This window comes from Indicator indicator, chromosome 3 (genome assembly GCF_027791375.1).
Source record: "Indicator indicator isolate 239-I01 chromosome 3, UM_Iind_1.1, whole genome shotgun sequence".
Classification (NCBI taxonomy): Eukaryota; Metazoa; Chordata; class Aves; order Piciformes; family Indicatoridae; genus Indicator; species Indicator indicator.
Window position 1 is genome coordinate 1158491 of NC_072012.1, and position 22030 is coordinate 1180520.

Consider the following 22030-nt stretch of genomic DNA (forward strand, 5'->3'; position numbering starts at 1 on the left):
AGCACTGTGCACAAAGCAAACCAGACAGCCAATCAATGTCACATCCTTATCTTTTCAGCTGCTTCTGTGCAGATAGAGAGCTACTTCAGGTGGTGGGGTTTGGTTTTTTGGGGGTTCTTTTTTCGTTTGTTTTTTTTTAATTAGCAAACAAATTACAGTTCTAAAAATATGCACATATGTTTTGGACACAGGTACCACATGTATGACTATGGTCAGATCCACAGATCATCTACATCAAGATAGCTGCACTGCTAGCTTGGCTAGCTAGCTCTTGGCTAGCTTCCTGGGGGGAATATTAAGTACATTGAAAATGAAAACTTAAATGCTAAATACTAAATACATCAAAAGCTGTTCCAGTTTAGAGTGGGACAGATTGCTCTATTGCTCCAAAAGGGGCAAAACAATAAGGCTCACACCAATGGATTGGATAGTCATGGAAAGTTTAAATGCAAAAGCAACTCATATACTACACCAACGAGTTTAAATGGAAAGGCAACTCATATACTACACCAACGAGTTTAAATGGAAAAGCAACTCATACACTACACCAGCTGCAAAGCATAGTGGTGACAACGGCAAAGCACACAAGGGTCAAAGAAATCCCCAGTTTAAACTCAGCACACAAATTCCTTCACACCAGATCAAAACCCCAACACTTCCCTTCTCCCCAGCTGGGGTTGACCAAAAACCCCAGGGCTTTATCTTTCCCCACCGCCTTGCTAGGCTGGTTTCTGGCTGGCCATGTCTGGAGTACCCCCACCCTCCCACTCTCCCTCCTTTTTACCCTGACATTAGGCCTAAACAGGCTGACCTTCTTGTGGCCTTCCAGTATCTGAAGGGAGCTACAAGAAAGCTGGGGAGGGACTTTTTAGGATCTCAGGGAGTGACAGGACTGGGGGGGAATGGAACAAAGCTGGAAGTGGGGAGATTCAGGCTGAATGTAAGCAAGAAGTTCTTTACCTTGAGAGTGGTGAGAGCCTGGAATGGGTTGTCCAGGGAGGTCGTTGAGGCCCCATCCCTGGAGGTGTTTAAGGCCAGGCTGGATGAGGCTCTGGCCAGGCTGATGTAGTGTGAGGTGTCCCTGCCCATGGCAGGGGGGTTGGAACTGGATGATCCTTGTGGTCCCTTCCAACCCTGATTGATTCTATGATTCTATGATTCTGGAATTCTATGATTCTATAATTCTGTGATTCTATGATTCTGTGAGTCTATGATTCTGATTCTTTCTTTTCCACTTGCTGCCATCTAATGGCGAAAGGAGAGATCTGCAACTTCATGACAGTATCCAAACACAACCACTTGCTTCCAGGCAAAAACTGCAATCTCTGGAGGCTTCTGATAGTAAGTACGTTTAGTGATAGTAGTATACACTGGAGACAAATAGATTAATCGATTGTCAAAATAGATTTCACCCAATTAGCTTTCCATACCTCTCTTGTTCTCTTACCTCTCTTCAACACACTCCTGTTTTTTTTTTTTTTTCTCTGCAGAGAAAACTGAAAGCATTTATCATGTACAGCCCATTCACTCCATGTCTGTATGCTTACTTACCATCTGAAGGAGTGAAAACTGTAAGGTTAGACTTTGGCCCAACTCCAGCACTTGTTTCAGCACTGACATACACATCATAGGTTGTAAAAGGCACCAGGTTACTAAATAGAAACTTCTGATCTTTTGTACTGTTTTCCAGAATATGACCTGGAATGAAAAATGAAGAGATTCTAGCTCAAAAATGAAAACAGTCTCCAGCTGCTTTCCAAGACGGTCAACAATGAAAACCCAAATTTATTTGTTAAAAAAAACCCAAAAAACTAATTTGGCATCAGCTTCACTGGGAGTAATACTGAATGTCTGGGGAAAAAAAAACCCACAACCCCCCCCCCCCCCCCCCAAAAAAAAAAAAAAACCACACAAAAAAACCCAAAACAAAACAAAAAAACCCTAAGCAACCGAAAAAGCCATCTCAAGAAAGTATGAGGTTTAAAAGGAAGGGGTTTTCTTGCTTTATAAATTAATTTCTATTGCTTTTCCTGGGTGGTGCAATTAGTATACAGTTCATTAACTTCTTACTTAAGTACAGGCAGTTACATACCATCCTATGAGGGAGTTGGGGTTGTTCAGCCCAGAGAAGAGAAGGCTCCAGAGAGACATAATAGAGACCTTCCAGTACCTGAAGGGGACCTACAAGAAGGCTGCAGAGGGACTGTTTGCAAAGGCCTGCAGTGACAGGGTGAGGGACAACAGTTTGAAATGAGAGAGAGAAGAGCAGATTTAGGTCGAATGTTAGAAGGATGTTCTTTACTACGAAGGTGGTGGAACACTGGCACAGGTTTCCCAGGGAGGTGGTTGAGGCTCCTTCCCTGGAGATATTGAAGGTGAGGCTGGAGGTGGCCCTGGGCAACCTGATCTGATGAAGGATGCCCCTGCTCACTGCAGGGAGTTTGGACTAGACGACCTTTGGAAGTCCCTTCCAACCCAAACTATTCTATGATTCTATGTCTGAATTCATAAAGAACAACAAAAGCACCACAGCAGACTCATACACTTGATTGTGTGTTACACAAGAATGAAATATCCCTCAGAAAACAGTAGAAAATAGAAAGGAGAAGAAAAAGAAGAAAAAAATCCAAGAGTCAAGGTAAGATAAAGGATGAGCTGGCTACATAAACACTGAATTTCAGCTGCCCTGAAAGAGTGAGGAAAGCTGGCTTCCTCCACTCTGAGAACAGTGAATTTAATTGTGTACTGTTCCTCAGGATCAACAGATTTCCCCCCTAAAAGCAACCACAAATCTAACAAAAAGTCTGATAGTAACAGGGATTCAGAGCACTGCTTTCAAATACTCATTCTAGGGACACTAAGAATACAAGTGGAAGGAAATAACGAGAAAAAAAAAAAAAAAAACTAAAGCCAAACACAACCATCACTTCAAACCTTACCAGATGGTCCATACAGCTCAACTCTGTAGCTGAACTTCCCTGTGACTATGGTTGGTGGCTCCCACATCACCGAGAAAGACTTTGCTGTAATGTTGCTCTTGGCAAAGTTTTGTGGTGGATCTTCTGGAACTTGAAAAGAAAGATGAAAAGGAGAAAAAAAAAGTCCTTGAACATAAAATAATTCATATTAGGATTTCCAAGAGCCAGGCAATCCATTTTAAAGAGAAACATTAAATATTCTTGAAGGGATGCTACATTAAAAGCACATCTCATTAGAACGTTCTCTTTTTAGATATTCCTATAATATATATTAATATTATACTATATATTAATAACATATATTTATTTATACATGTTATTAATATATTTATATTAATAAATATATTTCTAAAATATATGAATGTATATTTAGAGATTTATTACTAATATTATATATTTAAATCTATTTATTTTTATATATTAAAATATATTTATTATGTATATATACAAATAATATATATAATTTTAAGATATTTTTATTAATATAATATATACATGATACATATAATTAATAAATAATATATGCAATATTATTAATATTATATGTAATATAATGTAAATAATATATTATTAATATACACTATATATTAGTAACTTATAATTAATAGTAATTCATATAATAATTATATATAAATAATATTATGTATAATAATATATTATATATAATAATAATTTATATTACTTATACTACTAATTTTTTCTACAAAGGCAAATGAGCTTTAAGTGTACACAATACACACTTGTTGAATGCTATGTTCAGAGGCTCACAGGATGTCAGGGATTGGAAGGGACCTCTGGAGATCATCAAGTCCAACCCTCCTGCCAGAGCAGAACCATAGAATCCAGCACAGGTCACACAGGAACACATCCAGATGGGTGTGGAACGTCTCCAGAGAAGAAGACTCCACAAACTCTCTGGGCAGCCTCTTCCAGTGCTCTGGGACCCTCACAGTGAAGAAGTTCCTCCTCATGTTGAGGTGGAACCTCCTGTACCAGAGTTTCCATCCATTGCCCCTTGTCCTATCCCAGGGTGCAACTGAGCAGAGCCTGTCCCCTCCCTCTTGACTCCCAGCCCTCAGATAGTAATAAACATTTATTAAAACCCCTCTCAGTCTTCTCCTCTCCAGACTAAACAGCACTAGGTCCAACCCCCTGCCAGAGCAGGACCACATAACCATGGAATCCAGCAAAGGTCACACAGGTACACATCCAGACAGGGCTTGAAATTCTCCAGAGAAAGAGACTCCACAGCCTTTCTGGGGAGCAACACCTTTTCTCCTCAACTGTATTTTTAATTCTCCTTCCATTGTGCCATTAATTGTAGTTCTCAAATTTAAATAATATTTCTTCTGTCCTGAGCATGATTTGGTGGTTTTGATTTTTAGTAGTAACTGAGCTCCTAATCCCTCTACTGTACCAGATGCATTGACAGTTCCATACACTTTCAGCTGACTCCATTGGGTAAAATCAAGTAATCATGTCAATACAAGAGGGTGATACAGATAAAGATGGGTTCAGATTGAAGGATTTTACAACATAAGGACTCGAGGACAGATTGAAAGAGTTGGGACTATCCAGCCTGGGGAAGAGAAGGCTCTGAGGAGACCTTATTGTGGCCTTACAGTATCTGAAGGGGGCAAGGGAGCTGATTCTCCCCCTCTGCTCCTCTCTGCTGAGACCACACCTGGAGCACTGTGTCCAGTTCTGGAGTCTCTGTTACAAGAGGGATCTGGAGGTGCTGGAAGGTGTCCAGAGAAGGGCCACCAGGATGAGCAGAGGGCTGGAGTTGCTCTGCTATTCAGTCTGGAGAAGAGAAGGCTCCAAGGTGACCTTCTTGTGGCCTTCCACTATCTGAAGGGGGCTACAAGAAAGCTGGGGAGGGACTTTTTAGGATCTCAGGTAGTGACAGGACTGGGGGGAATGGAATAAAGCTGGAAGTGGGGAGATTCAGACTGGATGTGAGGAAGAAGTTCTTCCCCATGAGAGTGGTGAGAGCCTGGAATGGGTTGTCCAGGGAGGTGTTTGAGGCCCCAGCCCTTGAGGTGTTTGAGGCCCCATCCCTTGAGGTGTTTAAGGCCAGGCTGGATGAGGCTCTGGCCAGCCTGCTGTAGTATGAGGTGTCCCTGCCCATGGCAGGGGGTTGGAATTGGATGATCCTTATGGTCCCTTCCAACCCTGACTGATTCTATGATCCTTGAGGTCCCTTCCAACCCTGACTGATTCTATGATTCTATTCTATGATTCTATAATCCTTGAGGTCCCTTCCACCCCTGACTGATTCTATGATCCTATGATTCTATGATCCTATGATCCTTGTGGTCCCTTCCAACCCTCACAATTCTGTCCATGATTCTGTGATTCTACAACCTCGAACTCATACTTCCATAATTTTCATATAACTCTGAGAACTTAGTCTCCATTTGGAAGCAGCACATACCAGATTCTGGTGTTCTGACAATTGCGCTGTCGATGTAGCCTGCTTCAGTGGTAACTGCAGACACTTCAAAAAGGTAGGTGGTGTATGGCCTCAGGTTAGTTATCACAAAACTAATTGGCTCATTCCACACAGAGCTCATCTGACTTGGTGCCTCTGGACTCATGGTAACTGTAGCCTGTGAAGGAACTGTGGACTTGCCAAAAGTTGATGAAGGAGTGGTAGTGCTCCACAGAAATGATTCACTGTTATCCTATCAAGACAAAATGCAAAATGCGATAAAGCTGCATTTAGAAGAACAGATTGTAAGTATATAGAGATAAAAAAGAAATAAAATAATGAAATGAAATAAAACCAATGAAACAAAATAAAAACAGTACAATAAAATACAAAAAACACAATATAAAGAAATAATAAAAGAAATGCAATAAACTAAAATTAAATAATAAATTAAAATACTTAAAATAAGAAAATGAAATAAAATATAAAATAAAATAAAAGCAGTGAAATAAAATATATAAATTGTAATAAAATGAATAAAATAAAATAATAAAAAATCATTGAAATATAATAAAATTATTAAATAAAATAAATAAAATTATAAAATAAGTAAAAATACTTAAAATAATAAAATCAAATAAAAATGAAAAGCAATAAAATAAAAAAAATAAAAGCACTGAAATAAAATAATTACAATGTAATAAAATAAATAAATAATAAAGTAAAACAAATCCAAAATAATAAAATAAAAAATTAGAAAATGAAACACGTAAAATAAAATAAATAAATAAAACAAATAAGTAATGAAATAAAATAATAAAATACCTAAAATAAAATAATAAAATAAAATACTTAAAATAATAAAAAAAAAATAATATGCAATAAAATAAAATAAAAGCAGTGAAAAAAATAAATACAATGTAATAAAATAAATAAAACAATAAAATAAAATAAATGCAATATAATAAAATAATTAAGTAAAATTTAAAAATTCTAACATTAAATAAATAAAATAAATTAATAACATAAATTAATTAATAAACTAAAATAATAAAATTAAATAAATTAAATATAATAAAATAAAACAACAAAATGAAATAATAAAATAAGCAAAATAAAATAAATTAATAAAAGCAAGAAATGAAATAATAAAATAAAATACTTAACCTAAAATAATAAAATAAGTTAAAATAATAAAATAAAATAAAATAACATAAAATAACATAAAATAAAATAAAATGAAAAATAAAATAAAATTTAAAAAAATACAAAAGAAAATAAATAAATACAAAAATTAAAATAGCAGATCACCTGTGAAATAAAATTCGCCCAAATTGTTTCTTTTTATGCTTCAGCCTCCAAATCTGATTCATCATTTCACTATTTCACATGGCCAATACATCCTGGCAGTGGCACTGTTATAGGTCCCCTGCCTCATCCCCAAAGATCTATGATGTGACTGAACTGAAGCAGCTCCCTAGGATTCATTGAGTTATTCCTAGATTCTACTTTTCAGCGTTCAGTCTCTACCTTAACAACAAAAAAACGAAGTCCCCTAGTGAGGTCGTCCTCCCTCACTTGGGGGAGGGGAGGGGAGGGTAGAGGAGGGGAGGGGAGAGGAGAGGAGAGGAGAGGAGAGGAGAGGAGAGGAGAGGAGAGGAGAGGAGAGGAGAGGAGAGGAGAGGAGAGGAGAGGAGAGGAGAGGAGAGGAGAGGAGAGGAGAGGAGAGGGGAGGGAGGGGAGGGGAGGGGAAGGGAGGGAGGGGAGGGGAGGGGAGGGGGGAGGGGAGGGGAGGGAGGGGGGGGAGGGGAGGGGAGGGGAGGGGAGGGGAGGGAGGGGAGGGGGGGAGGGGAGGGGAGGGGAGGGGAGGGGAGGGGAGGGGAGGGGAGGGGAGGGGAGGGGAGGGGAGGGGAGAGGAGAGGAGAGGAGAGGGAGGAGAGGAGAGGAGGGAGAGGAGAGGAGAGGAGAGGAGAGGAGGGAGAGGAGAGGGAGGAGAGGAGAGGAGAGGAGAGGAGAGGAGAGGAGAGGAGAGGGAGGAGAGGAGAGGAGAGGAGAGGGAGGAGAGGAGAGGAGAGGAGAGGAGAGGAGAGGGAGGGAGGAGGGAGGAGGGAGGGAGAGGGGAGGGGAGGGGAGGGGGAGGGGAGGGGAGGGGAGGGGAGGGGAGGGGAGGGGGAGGGAGGGGAGGGGAGGGGAGGGGAGGGGAGGGGAGGGGGGGAGGGGAGGGGGGAGGGGGAGGGGAGGGGGGAGGGGAGGGGAGGGGAGGGGAGGGGAGGGGAGGGGAGGGGAGGGGAGGGGAGGGGAGGGGAGGGGGAGGGGAGGGGAGGGGAGGGGAGGGGAGGGGAGGGGAGGGGAGGGAGGGGAGGGAGAGGAGGGGAGAGGAGAGGAGAGGAGAGGAGAGGAGAGGAGAGGAGAGGAGAGGAGAGGAGAGGAGAGGAGAGGAGAGGAGAGGAGAGGAGAGGAGAGGAGAGGAGAGGAGAGGAGAGGAGAGGAGAGGAGAGGAGAGGAGAGGAGAGGAGAGGAGAGGAGAGGAGAGGAGAGGAGAGGAGGAGAGGAGAGGAGAGGAGAGGAGAGGAGAGGAGAGGAGAGGAGAGGAGAGGAGAGGAGAGGAGAGGAGAGGAGAGGAGAGGAGAGGAGAGAGGAGAGGAGAGAGGAGAGGAGAGAGGAGAGGAGAGGAGAGGAGAGGAGGAGAGGAGAGGAGAGGAGAGGAGAGGAGAGGAGAGAGGAGAGGAGAGGAGAGAGGAGAGGAGAGGGGAAAGCAACTTGACATCCAAGTAATCATCATAACACTGCTCAGAATAAGGATGAAAAGCATTATTATATTCCACACTAAAATAAGCATTACTATATGTCTCCACTCACCAAAACAATAACACCAGTTCTTACTTTCTCTAACTGAATGCTGGATGGTAAAAAAAACAAGAAGGTGAAAACTGAAAGCTAAAAAAAATTAATAAATTATCTATGTCATTGTTTCCTCTTAAAAAGATGCCAAATTTGGTTTTTTTAGCAGTTTTACTTTAATAAATCTAATTTTTTCAAGGAAAAATAATTCCATTTAAACTATTTTGAACAGAAAGTTTTTCCTTGATCCTTTACATTCTACTTTGGGCCTAAGTTTGTAAAGTCTTTGGGATTGTTTTGAAACCTTCAATGTTTTATGTCTCAAAATCCAAATGCAAACTGTGTTCTGTGGCTTGAGTATATTTCTACTTTAAAAGGTTTATAGTACTTACATTACATTCTGGTAACCTCCCAGACAGAAGGTCTTCTACTTTAACCAAGACATCTTTCACCACAATTCCACTTCTTGCATGTTTCACACCAATCTTGAAACTTGTTATCTTGCCATTTGGTTGCCGAGGAAGAAACCAGATCAGATTTACAGCTGAAGAATTTAAGGCTTCAACTGTGAGATTCACGACTTTGCCTGGAGCTTGAAAACAAAATAAAACAAAAGCAGTGAGACATACCAGAAGAGACATAAAACCCTTTTTTTTTTTTTTTTGGACAATGTTATCTCTACCTTCCAAGACCTGAGGGAAGTAAATAACAACCATTCACAGGCACCAGTACAAATTAGAGGCTGCCCTGCTGGAAAGCAGCTCCACAGAGAAAGACCTTGGAGTGCTGATGGACAGCAAGTTCTGCATGGGACAGCAATGTGCTCTTGTGGCCAAGAGAGCCAATGGCAGCCTGGGGTGCAGCAAGGAAAGTGTGGCCAGCAGGGCTAGGGAGGTTCTTCTCCCCCTCTGCTCTGCCCTGCTCAGACCACACCTGCAATCCTGTGTCCAGTTTTGGGCTCCCCAGGTCAAGAGAGACAGAGACCTGCTGGAGAGAGTCCAAGGGAGAGCCAGGAGGATGCTTAGGGGACTTGAACATCTCCCCTGTGAAGAGAGACTGAGAGCCCTGGGGCTGTTTAGTCTGGAGAAGGCTGAGAGGGGATCTGATCAATGTCTCTCAAGAGCTGAGGGGTGGGTGTCAAGGGGAGGGGGCCAGGCTCTTTTGGGTGGTGCACAGCAATAAGCCAAGGAACAATGGAGACAAACTTGAACAGAGAAGATTTCAGCTCAAGATGAGGAGAAACTTCTTTCCAGTGAGGGTGCCAGAGCCCTGGAGCAGGCTTCCCAGAGAGGTTGTGGAGTCTCCTGCTCTGGACACATTCCAAACCCAGCTGGATGCATTCCTGTGCAGACTACTCTGGGTGCCCCTGCTCTGGCAGGGGGGTTGGACTGGATGATCTCTGGAGATCCCTTCCAGCCTCTAATGTACTGTGACACAAACCCATGTAAGGTAGTTCATATGCAAGCAGCTCTTTTCTGATCTAGTTTAAGTGAGAAATAGAATTATATCTTTCTCACAATAATACAGTAATTGGTTTTGTCAAGTGAAAAATATTGTCCTAGAAGCAACTCATCGTAACTATGCTGGAAGTGGCAATTGTGGCGCACTTTTGTTGAAGAGCAGATGAGAGCTCTGAGTATTTCATTTCCCTTTACCTGTGTCATCGTTTCAGCTGGATGTAGATTTTTTGGTAGCTTTATGTAGCTCTGTTTAATTTGAATATTCCCTCTTACTGCAGAATATGGCATTCTTTATATCAGTGGCAGTTTCTGGGGCCTTTTGCCAGAGCATCTGTGTTAAACACAGCACAAAGGGAATGGGATGCAGCATCTAAAGGAGCTTCCATGTGTTATCAAAACTCTCCTGTCAACTAGAGCACTGTGACTCTCTTCATGCTGTCTACCTGGCATAGTCAACAGCAGTTCCTGCAGTAGCTGGCCTTAATACTAAGGAGAAAAGAGTTATCCCAAATCACCTACCTTCCACAGGGCAAGTGAGACAGCTCCTCCAAGCTGTCTCACTTTTAGCTTCTTAGTTCTTATTTAGTCCCTGCTGAATCTTTTGCACACCTTTCAACTCCTTCCCCCTCCTCCCAGACTACAGCATTAAGTAATTAAACTATTACATCTTCTGGCTCATTTTCCTGCTTTAAACTGCTGATCAAAATGTTGAACTTCCTTTAACAACTGAAGCAAGAGTTTAAAAAAAATAAAAACAAAACAAACAAACAAAAAAGTTGAGCAGGTAGAAGTATTAAGCAAGATTCCTAAGCAGAGAGGGACAGTCCCTGCCATGGCAGCACAGGGTCTGTGTTCCTCTGAGACCATTTTACTCTGGCTTAACTGGCTGCTTAAACTTGGCTTACTTGGTTTACTTGGCCAGCTTTTCAGCCAAGACACAACCACTCAGGAACATCAGAAAGATTACAAACACTAAACAAATACAGATTATGCAAATGCAGACATTAAATAGAATTTATTTATATATATATATATTTTTAAAATCTTCAAATCAAAATTTCCATTTTAGCCCTGTTTTGTTGTTTGGTTTTTGTTTGTTTGTTTGTTTTGTTTCTTTTTTTGGAATCACACATCCTCTCTGGGCAGCATGTTCCAGTGCTCTGTCACTCTCACAGTGAAGAAGTTTTTGCTTACGCTCACATGGAATCTCCTCTGCTCCAGCTTGCATGCATTGCCCCTTGTCCTATCATTGAACATCACTAAGCAGAGCCTGGCTCTGTCCTCCTGACACTCACCCTTTACATCTTTATAAACAGGAATGAGGTCACCTCTCAGCCTCCTCTTCTCCAAGCTACAGAGCCCTCAGCTCCCTCAAACTCTCCTAAGGAAGATGTTGCACACCTTTCATCTTTTTTTGTGGCTCTGCACTGGACTCTTTCAAGCAATTCCCTTCTTGAGGTCCTTCCTGAACTGAGGGGGCAAGAACAGAACCAAATATTCCAGATATGGCCTCACCAGGACACAGTAGAGGGGAAGGAGAACCTCTTTCAGTAAGTAACCATGGCTTCATATAAGCAGCAAATACCCGAGCTGATCCCTCAGCAAAGTGTCCTCTAGTACTGCAGCAGGTGGATCCCCTTGACAGGTAGCTCTGCATGCCTGTGACCTTGCTTTCTGGAAGCAGCCTACCTAGAAACTGACACAGGAAAACCCTAGCAGGTGCACACCTTAAATGCTGTTATTAGGAAATAGGACAAAGTGTTCCTATTCCACTGAGTGAGAGAAGAAAAATAGTTAGGATTTTGCTCTTAAACTCATCAGAGTTTGTCCAAGTATAAAACGTGCCATGGACAGTTCACCTGAACAAATTAGAGCAGCTGTAATGTAAAATAAATAAATAGGCAACTCTGATAAATTACCACTTTCTGCAGTCTGAAAAAGAAAAGGATCACTGAACACTCCAACACCAGCACTGTTCTCAGCAGCAACCTAAAGGGGGGGAAGAAAAAAGTGACACATGAGAAAATCTACAGGAGATACAGTTTCAGGGACAAGGATGCACAGAGCTTGACCTTCTAGCTTTTAAACTCTACGTATACAAACCAGCTTGCCTTGTGTAGCTGTAGTGTTTAACTGACACAATGTTTAAATGTGGAAAAAAAATTATAAAATGGAAAAAAAGATGAAACAGTGTAAGAAATTAAACCACCTGTGCATATCCAAACTTTAAAAGGGCTGTGTCATAGACTCATAGAATGGGCTGGGTTGCAAGGGGCCTCCAAAGCTCATCCTGTCCAACCTCCCTGCACTCAGCAGGGACATCCCCAACTAGATCAGGCTGCCCAGGGCCTCCTCCAGCCTCACCTTCAATATCTCCAGGGAAGGAGCCTCAACCACCTCCCTGGGCAACCCGGTCCAGGGTTCCACCACCCTCATAGTGAAGAACTTGTTCCTCACATCCAATCTCAATCTGCTCTGCTCTAGTTTGAAGCCATTGTCCCTCGTCCTGTCCCTGCAGCCCTTTGCAAACAGTCTCTCTGCAGCCTTCCTGTAGCCCCCTTCAGGTCCTGGCAGGCTGCTATTAGGTCTCCCTGCAGCCTCCTCTTCTCCAGGCTGAACACACCCAGCTCCCTCAGCCTGTCCTCGAGGCAGAGCTGCTCCAAACCCCTGAGCATTTTTGTGGCCCTCCTCAGGACCCTCTCCATCAGGTCCATGTCCTTCCTGTGTTGAGTGCTCCAGAGCTGCACACAGTGCTCCAGGTGAGGTCTCAGCAGAGCAGAGCAAAGTGGCAGAATCACCTCTCTGGCTCTGCTGGCAATGCTGCCTTCTGTGCTGCAAGCTCACACTGCCTGCTCATGTGCCTCTTTTATGCTAAAACCTGCAAGAATGGCATCAGTAAGACTCCTTTTCCTTACCACAATTCCCTCAGACTGGGTTCCCATGCCTATTTTACTCATAACTTAAAAGGACAAAAAGGAAAACACATTGCCTTTTATTTCTTGATCTCCTGAAGAATAGCCTGAGCTATTCAACCTCCCTGAGAACAGAAAGCCAAGCACAGCCTCTCTTTTGGCAGAAAGACAATAGGTCAGGGAACTGCAGATGCACTTTGTGGTGGAAGTACCACAGTGCTCACAATCATAGCAGAGTCTTCCTGCAGAAGGGCACTGCCTTCAGACTTTGGTAGAATCTGTGGAGATAAACAGAGCAGCAGCGCTGTTTGCTCTGCATTACAAGACTTGCTGACCTCTTGACTCACTACATAGGCCATGGCATGCAATACTTAGAAAGAGGAATGAAGTCTGAGTCCTTCAGTTTGAAAAGTGAGACAACAACAGGTAAAACATGCAGAATTCCAACAGTGGTGGTGTGAAAGAAGGAGTGAAGTGAAAGCTCTCCAGCAAGGTTAAAGCTGGCAAAGTCACTGCCTGCTGCCACTGCCAGGGAACAAAGGCATGGCAGAGGCTCTGAGGAAGCTGACAGTGCAGCCAGGAGGGAAACTGGGGGAAGAAGGGGCAGATGTGGCCTAACCAGTGCTGAACACAGGGCAGAATTACTTTCCTGCTCCTGCTGGCCACACTATTGCTGATCCAGGCCAGAATGCCATTAGCCTTCTTGGCCACCTGGGCACACTGCTGGCTCATGTTCAGCTGCTGTCAACCAGCACCCCCAGGTCCCTCTCTGCCTGGCTGCTCTCCAAACCCAACCTGCCGTTGCCTGGAGATTCCTCTCACCTTTGCCAGCTCTCAGACCTCCTATGGCTTCAGATCAGGAGGGTAGAATTCCACTGGATACTAGGAAAAAATTCTTTCCAGTGAGGGTGGTGAGGCACTGGAACAGGTTGCTCAGAGGCTGTGGATGCCTCCTCCCTGGAGGTGTTCAATGCCAGGCTGGATGAGGCCCTGAGCAACCTGGGCTGGTGGGAGGTGTCCCTGCCCAAGGCAGGGAGTTGGAACTGGATGAGTTTCAAGGTCCTTTCCAACCCAAACCAATCTATGATTTTATGATTCTATATGCAAAACCATGTGTGGATCATAGAAGTGACAGACAGCACACAGGGGATAATGAAGGGCAGAGAGCGTGGAAGGAGCCAGCAGGTGAGACAGAAAAATCTTCTAATTACTTCTCAGGACTAAACTGAGACTGTAAAGCTTGTTTGAACAAAAGCACTAAGCCACAGCAGACAAACTGCAGCAAAGGAATAAGAGGTAGCATGGAGGATTTACCCTAGGATGCAAAGGAATACATATACCTGTGACCATTTCCCGGTGCAGTGCATGCTCTGCATGGTGAAGGAAGATCTCTATCACTGGCCAGCTCCTTCCTAAGCCATACAAACCCCCCTGTATAGTTATATCTCCTGAGTCCACTCAATTCCACCTACTTTCATAGAATCAACCAGGTTGGAAGAGACCTCCAAGATCCTCCAGTCCAACCTATCACCCAGCCCTATCCAATCAACCAGACCATGGCACTAAGTGCCTCATCCAGGCTTCTCTTGAACATCTCCAGGGATGGTGACTCCACCACCTCCCTGGGCAGCACAACCCAATGGCAAATCTCTCTATCTGTGAAGAACTTTCTCCAAAACATTCAGTTTTGGTCTCCCCAGGTCAAGAGAGACAGAGACCTGCTGGAGAGAATCCAATGGAGAGCCAGGAGGATGCTTAGGGGACTTGAACATCTCCCCTGTGAAGAGAGCCTGAGAGCCCTGGGGCTGTTTAGTCTGGAGAAGAGAAGGCTGAGAGGGGATCTGATCAATGTCTCTCAACAGCTGAGGGGTGGGTGTCAAGTGGAGGGGGCCAGGCTCTTTTGGGTGGTGCACAGCAATAAGCCAAGGAACAATGGAGACAAACTTGAACAGGGAAGGTTTCAGCTCAAGATGAGGAGAAACTTCTTTAGAGTGAGGGTGCCAGAGCCCTGGAATAGGCTGTCCAGGGGGGTTGTGGAGTCTCCTCTGGAGACTTTCAAAACCTACCTGGATGCATTCCTGTGTGGACTACAACAAGTGATGCTGCTCTGGCAGGGGGGTTGGACCTGATGATCTCTTGAGGTCCCTTCCAACCTCTGATATACTGTGAGACTGTAATACGCAGCCTATACCTCCCCTGGCACAGCTTGAGACTGCGTCCCCTTGATCTGCTGCTGGCTGCCTGGGAGAAGAGCCCAACCCCCACCTGGCTACAACCTCCCTTCAGGTAGTTGTAGACAGCAATGAGGTCTTCCCTGAGCCTCCTCTTCTCCAGGCTAAACACCCCAAGCCTGTGTCACAAGAGAAGGACTTGAAAAATCCTTAAGCACTGATGAAGTCTGCAGTAATTACAATAACTAAGGTAAATTACAATAACTGAGGTAGCTACCTGGAGTTGAGAAGCAGTCAGAAAATACTGACAGTATTAAAATCACATTAAATAAATCTAGAAGTACATCCTCCCCTGAACACTGGCATTTTATTATCACAGGCTCACAGGATGTTAGGAGTTGGAAGGGACCTCTGGAGATCATCCAGTCCAACCCCCCTGCCAGAGCAGGACCATAGAATCCAGCACAGGTCACACAGGGCTTGAAAGTCTCCAGAAAAGGAGACTCCACAACCTCTCTGGGCAGCCTGTTCCAGTGTTCTGTCACCCTCCCAGTGAAGAAGTTCTTCCTCATGTTGAGATGGAACCTCCTGTGATGGAGTTTCCATCCATTGCCCCTTGTCCTATCACAGGGTGCAAAGTGAGCAGAGCCTGTCCCCTCCCTCTTGACCCCCCAGCCCTCAGATATCAATAAACATTTATTAAATCCCCTCTCAGTCTTCTCCTGTCCAGACTAAACACCCCCAGGGCTCTCAGCCTCTCCTCATCAGGCAGTGCTTCAGTCCTTTCAGCACCCTCCTAGCCCTCCCTTGGACTCTCTTGACTCTTGTCTCAACGTGGGTATCATAGAAACAGTCCAGAAAGGAAAAATAGCACGAAAATAGACAAAGGTTTCTCTAGTTTGAAGACAACTCAAAGTTACTAGGAGGTAAGTTTGCAAGAGTAAAGGTGTCAGCTACACATGATCAGCTTTGAAGAGAAATCAAAATAAATGCTTGCACTATTTACTGTTATCTTCTAGAGGTCACTACCTCAAAGAGCCACTACAGAAAAAAAAAAAAAAACAAACCCTTGGAAACCTTTCAAAAGGACAACTTCCCTATGCAGATAACAAAGCACTATCCAAAATGTGAGTAGCTGCAGGTCACATTTGAAAGGAGGATTAATTTTTATGCCCTAAAGCATATTACCACTAATTATTTAAGTTTAGAAAACCAATCTTAAAGAATCATAGAATCAGTCAGGGTTGGAAGGGACCACAAGGATCAGCCAGTTCCAACCCCCCTACCATGGACAGGGACACCTCACACTACATCAGGCTGGCCAGAGCCTCATCCAGCCTGGCCTTAAACACCTCCAGGGACGGAGCCTCAACCAGTTCAAAGCTCCATAGCTCTCCAACACTGAACAAATTATCACTTCTAACTTCTATCTATTTATTTGTTTGTTTATTTTTCTTATATGGAGAGAAATTAGAACTGGGCAATCAAACGGGATGGAAACCATATCCAAAGCTCATAAGCTGTGTTGAACTGCACTGTCACAAGTGTCTACCAGACAGAATTTCACAGCAGGAGCATGCCAGGTACTTTAAAACAATAGATAATTTTCACTTATGCAAATCTCAAGAGCAATAGCAATGACACAGCAGGCTCCAAAAATTAACCAAAGAACCCTAATACACTGATCAAGAGAAGGAAAACACATAATGTTTTGGGGTTTTTTGGCCCAATCTGTGAGGTAGGAAAAGTGTTTCCACCTTAGTCATTAATAAATCCATGAGGCTGCTTGTGGATGAGGTGGTCAGGACCCCACTAAAGCAGTAGGTAATGCAGCAACCCTTAGCATGCCAACAGACTTTTATTCACTCATGAGAAAATCTGTGTGGCCCCTGCTAGACAGAGATTGTTGGATCACAAGTCACTTCCCTGTGTCCACTTCTGGTCTAAGATCAATGTTTCAGGCATCAGCAGGGGGAAGGCCTGCCCCCATAAATATGAGCACAAAAGTCAAATCATTGCTAAGTAAACCAAATTATTTTATATGTCCCATGGTTTTCCTAGCGAAGATTCACATATGGAGCAAGGAAAGGAATTTGCAAAACCCCATTTAATAGTGAACCCCACACAAATGCTCATGAGGTACTCAGAACTGCAACATTAATTCTCTAAATGTAATTTGTTTGAGGAGATTAATCTGCTTAGAGTTTAAGCAATAATACTGTTCTCAGACAGTAGTTGAACTTTCTGTGTGCTGGTTTGTGTTTTTTTTTTTCAATAGATGACTGGAGGCAGGATAAAAATTTCTGCAGCTGTGGACATACAAGATCTTGTCAGCATGGTCGTCACAACTGCATAGGCAGCAGGGCCAGGGAGGGGATTCTTCCCCTCTGCTCCACTCTGCTGAAATATTTTAATATCTTAGTAGGAGCCTTCAGAAAACACTGCATATACCTAAGACAAACTCACACAGTTTACAGTGAATCGGAATTCAAAAGGCTAAAAGGCATTTGTAAAGCTTTTACCATAATCTCATAAGTGGTTCCAGGATTAAGGCTGGTAAGAAGGACTTCCAAACTGTCTGGCTTTGCTGCCACCTGTGTGTAAGCCATTTGCATCCACGGGCAGACTTCTCTGTGCTTAACAATATAGGAGAGAATTCTCCCATTTGGATGCAGTGGTGCATTCCATGATAGCAGAATCCCAGCAGAGCCTACTCTTTCACCTGCAAGGAACATGGGGGGACCAGGATCTAAAAAAAAAAAATAAAAAATAAAAGGAATAGTTTATACATAAGTATTTATATAAACACACAGAGAAAACACTTATTAATTAAGTTTCAAAAAAACTGAGACACTTTGAAAGCATAAACTAGCAAACCAACTGAATGCTAATGTGCTGTTCAATAAAAAGCTTTTGTGCTGTTGGGTTTTGTTTGATTGTTTCTTTGCTTATCTTCTGGCTAGAGTCCTGTTACAAAAATGATTCCACGATTTTTGGAACACCAGGAGCATTCCTCTATAGGAGGAACACATGATTGGGCAGTGACTGGCTAGAAAACAGCCCTGAGGAGAGGGACTTGGGGGTGCTGGTGGATGAGAAGCTCAACATGAGCTGTCAGTGTGCATTTGCAGCCCGGAAAGCCAAGCAGAGCCTGGGCTGCAGCAAGAGAAGTGTGGCCAGCAGGGCAAGAGAGGTGATTCTCCCCCTCTGCTCAGCTCTGGTGAGACCCCACCTGGAGTACTACATCCAGTTCTGGAGCCTCTATTACAAGAGGGATATAGACATGCTGGAAGGTGTCCAGAGAAGGGCCACCAGGATGAGCAGAGGGCTGGAGCTGCTCTGCTATGAGGACAGACTGAGGGAGTTGGGGCTGTTCAGTCTGGAGAAGAGAAGGCTCTGAGGTGACCTTCTTGTTGCTTTGCAGTACCTGAAGGGGGCTACAAGAAAGCTGGGGAGAGACTTTTTAGGATATCAGGGAGTGATAGGACTGGGGGGAATGGAATAAGGCTGGAAGTGGGGAGATTCAGGCTGGATGTGAGGAAGAAGTTCTTCACCTTGAGAGTGGTGAGAGCCTGGAATGGGTTGTCCAGGGAGGTGGTTGAGGCCCCATCCCTGGAGGCCAGGCTGGATGAGGTTCTGGCCAGCCTGCTGTAGTGTGAGGTGTCCCTGCCCATGGCAGGGGGATTGGAACTGGCTGATCCTTGTGGTCCCTTCCAACCCTGACTGATTCTATGATTTTATGATTCTATGATCTTCATGAACAAAGCAGAGTTTAAAGCCATTTTCACTTTTCAGGTATTCCAGCATGCTTAATTTCTTTTCCTTTCCCTAAACTCATTCAGAAGCAAACTGAAGTCTCTTCCCAAACAGGTTTGATTGGCTGTTGGTTTTTTGAAACCTCTCCAAAGTCTCCATGTAAAGTGGAGTATGGATATTTACCACATGACACAACAGCAGATTGGGAAAAACTCACAAATTGTTCTCCCTGATGCTTTCTAAACCCTTCAAAAGTTATTTCAAAAATGTATTACCTAGCAAAGGGAATAGATGAACACAGTCACAGCTCACATGCAAAGCTGCTGCTTAAAATTAGCTGACAAACCGTCATGCTGTCATAGAACACCTGAGATTCAGTGTACTGCTTTATGGTTACGAAGATTAATAATTATAATGGCTGTTCAAAACCAATTAACATTTCTCAGACATTGCTCTGCATATAATAAAAACAACAACAAAAAAGACATTTTCATCAGTCATTAACAACTCACTTGTCACGTTTGTTGTCACTGTTCTACTGGCAGGTGAACTGTGTACTGAAGAAGAAACTGCAGAAACCGTAACATTGTATGTTGTGCCAGGAACTGTACTAGAGAAATCAGCCTGAAACAGGACAGTGGGTTAAGACTTTTACCAAGAACCATAAAAACAAAGAAAAAGGGAAAAAAAGAGAAAAAGGGAAAAAAAAGAGAAAAAGGGAAAAAAAAAGAGAAAATGGGAAAAAAAAGAGGGGAAGGGAAGGGAAGGGAAGGGAAGGGAAGGGAAGGGAAGGGAAGGGAAGGGAAGGGAAGGGAAGGGAAGGGAAGGGAAGGGAAGGGAAGGGAAGGGAAGGGAAGGGAAGGGGAGGGAAGGGGAGGGAAGGGGAGGGAAGGGGAGGGAAGGGGAGGGAAGGGGAGGGAAGGGGAGGGAAGGGCAGGGAAGGGGAGGGAAGGGGAGGGAAGGGGAGGGAAGGGGAGGGAAGGGGAGGGAAGGGAAGGGAAGGGGAGGGAAGGGGAGGGAAGGGAAGGGGAGGGAAGGGAAGGGGAGGGGAGGGGAGGGAAGGGAAGGGAAGGGAAGGGAAGGGGAGGGAAGGGAAGGGGAGGGAAGGGGAGGGAAGGGGAGGGAAGGGGAGGGAAGGGGAGGGAAGGGGAGGGAAGGGGAGGGAAGGGGAGGGAAGGGGAGGGAAGGGGAGGGAAGGGGAGGGAAGGGGAGGGAAGGGGAGGGAAGGGGAGGGAAGGCGAGGGAAGGCGAGGGAAGGCGAGGGAAGGCGAGGGAAGGCGAGGGAAGGCGAGGGAAGGCGAGGGAAGGCGAGGGAAGGCGAGGGAAGGCGAGGGAAGGCGAGGGAAGGCGAGGGAAGGCGAGGGAAGGCGAGGGAAGGTGAAGGAAGGCAAGGCAAGTCAAGCTGAATGAAGGCAAGGTGAAGGAAGGCAAGGTGAAGGAAGGCAAGGTGAAGGAAGGCAAGGTGAAGGAAGGCAAGGTGAAGGAAGGCAAGGTGAAGGAAGGCAAGGTGAAGGAAGGCAAGGCAAGGCAAGGTGAAGGAAGGCAAGGCAAGGCGAGGTGAAGGAAGGCAAGGCAAGGCGAGGTAAGGCAAGGCAAAGAAAGGAAAAAGAAAACCCCCCGCCCCAACTCCTTAAGAGTGAAAGTGATCTCTTCATAAGCTGTTAGAAACACAACAGCATTTAAAAACAGTAGCTTACATCTGTCAGCAGCAGTAGAGTCTGTTGACATCTTATTTAACTACGTTCCATAGGATTTGTATGACATTGAATATTAAAGAACAACAAAATTAACTATTCATTTTATCACAGAATCACCTACCAGTATATCCTTAGAGGTTTCCCTCTATCATCATTGTTATCAAAGTAAACATGAAGCATCACAGAATTCCTTTTTTTGCAAGCATAAACACAGAAGCAACCTGGGAATCTCATGAGTGCCTGAGCCTTAAGCTAGCCCAACTTTTGCAATAAACATGATTAGCCACTCTCTAGAAAGCATTTAGATCAAATACCTGTATCTTTGCAGCTCCAATAAAGAACAAAGGCAAAGCAAGCAGAAAAAACACCATTTCTGTCAATATTATTCTATTTCCCAGAGACCAGAAGCAAAAAAAAAAAGTGCTCCTATTTCTTTTTGATGGCTTAGCCATGAAACGTCGCCGGCATGAATGATTTAAGTGCAGCTCTTCCCGGCAAGTACACAATTAATGAGTCTGTATTACTCAATAGCTCTGCCCTTCCTTTGTTAAACTATTCATGAACCCTTGGATGCCTGGCTGCATCCTTCCAGCAGGCTTTTAAAGAAGTGAATTCGCTACCTGCTGTTACGAGCAGACTCTGGGTGCAGAAGTTTGCTCTCACCACTTTTTCGGTGATGCTTTAACGTTCCTATTTGCATCAAAGAGCTAAGGAGGTGAGCTTGAATTTCTCATCAGCAGAGTGCATGAGGAAAAGCTGGTCATGCAAACCCTGGAATAAAAGCACATACTTGATACTCCCTAACTCCAAGATCTAGGATAACAACAGAACCATGATTAGGAGCATGATCCACGTGAAATCTGTCTACATGTCCGTAGGGTAGTCTCCAATACAGTGAAAAAGAATGTGATGAAACATTGAAGAATTGAAGTCCATCTGGCTTTGCAGGTTCTGGAAGAGAATTGTGGAAGACAGTAAATGAAATAACCTTCCTTCCAAATGTAGTAGTGGCTACAACTGAATAAAAAAAGCATCCAAGAACATTTTACTTACTACCTGAAGTGTCCCTGCCTATCAGCCTGGATACAGCAGTGTGTTACACAATAGCTGCTTGCCTGCTTCTGAGACTTGGCAGACAAACTCCACTCCCAGCTCTGCTGTGCAGACATCCCCATCTTCAGAGAGCAAGCTCAAGTATCTCTGCCCAGTGTGCACATAACAAAGAATCTCTGAACAGTCCTGGTGTTTTCTGCTGTCCTCAGCCTTGAAGTTAGCACTACTGCCAGCGCTGCTGTTGAAACTCCACATAGAGCTGGTGTGTTTTCTGAGGCTAGCCACAGGGCTGTACACTCTCTTATACTATGTGGTAGTTTTAGGCTGTACCTATAAAGTTTTCCATGGATCTTGAACAGAAAGTGGTAGAATGTAAATAAGTCACCACTGGGTGCAAAAAGGAAAATGATGATAAGCTCTAAAGAATCCCATTGGATGGATAATAGACATAAAAGTTAGATCTATAAACTTTCTCTCTTTTCAGCTTCCTCACTGTGAGAGACACTAAGGTGTTGCTTTCCGCTGGTTTTGCTGACCTTGGCTGTGTTCTTGGTTTTGGCTGAGTATCCTAACAAAATAACTCTCTGCTCTTTTCTCTTGTCCCTTTCTGTCCAGGGGGTAAGGAAGGGGGCAGGGAGCAGGAAGCTCTTAGCACCTCCCCTGGTTTCTGGCCAGGGGGGTTCTTGTGTTGTTTATAAATACCTGTAAATATATGTAAATATTGTATA

At 44.1% G+C, this 22030-nt stretch overlaps 1 protein-coding gene across 1 annotated transcript in view; it reads right to left on the bottom strand.

The window, feature by feature from the left end:
• Positions 1-22030, bottom strand: part of PTPRQ (protein tyrosine phosphatase receptor type Q) — a 189663-nt gene that overhangs the window by 120497 nt on the left and 47136 nt on the right. The window contains exons 18-25 of the mRNA XM_054399713.1: positions 21040-21200; positions 19065-19176; positions 17319-17545; positions 11633-11702; positions 8646-8845; positions 5416-5665; positions 2940-3068; positions 1552-1698 (exon numbers count right to left, since the gene is read on the bottom strand). Of these exons, the coding sequence (XP_054255688.1) occupies positions 1552-1698; positions 2940-3068; positions 5416-5665; positions 8646-8845; positions 11633-11702; positions 17319-17545; positions 19065-19176; positions 21040-21200 (1296 nt within the window). The remainder of the gene's footprint in view (positions 1-1551; positions 1699-2939; positions 3069-5415; positions 5666-8645; positions 8846-11632; positions 11703-17318; positions 17546-19064; positions 19177-21039; positions 21201-22030) is intronic.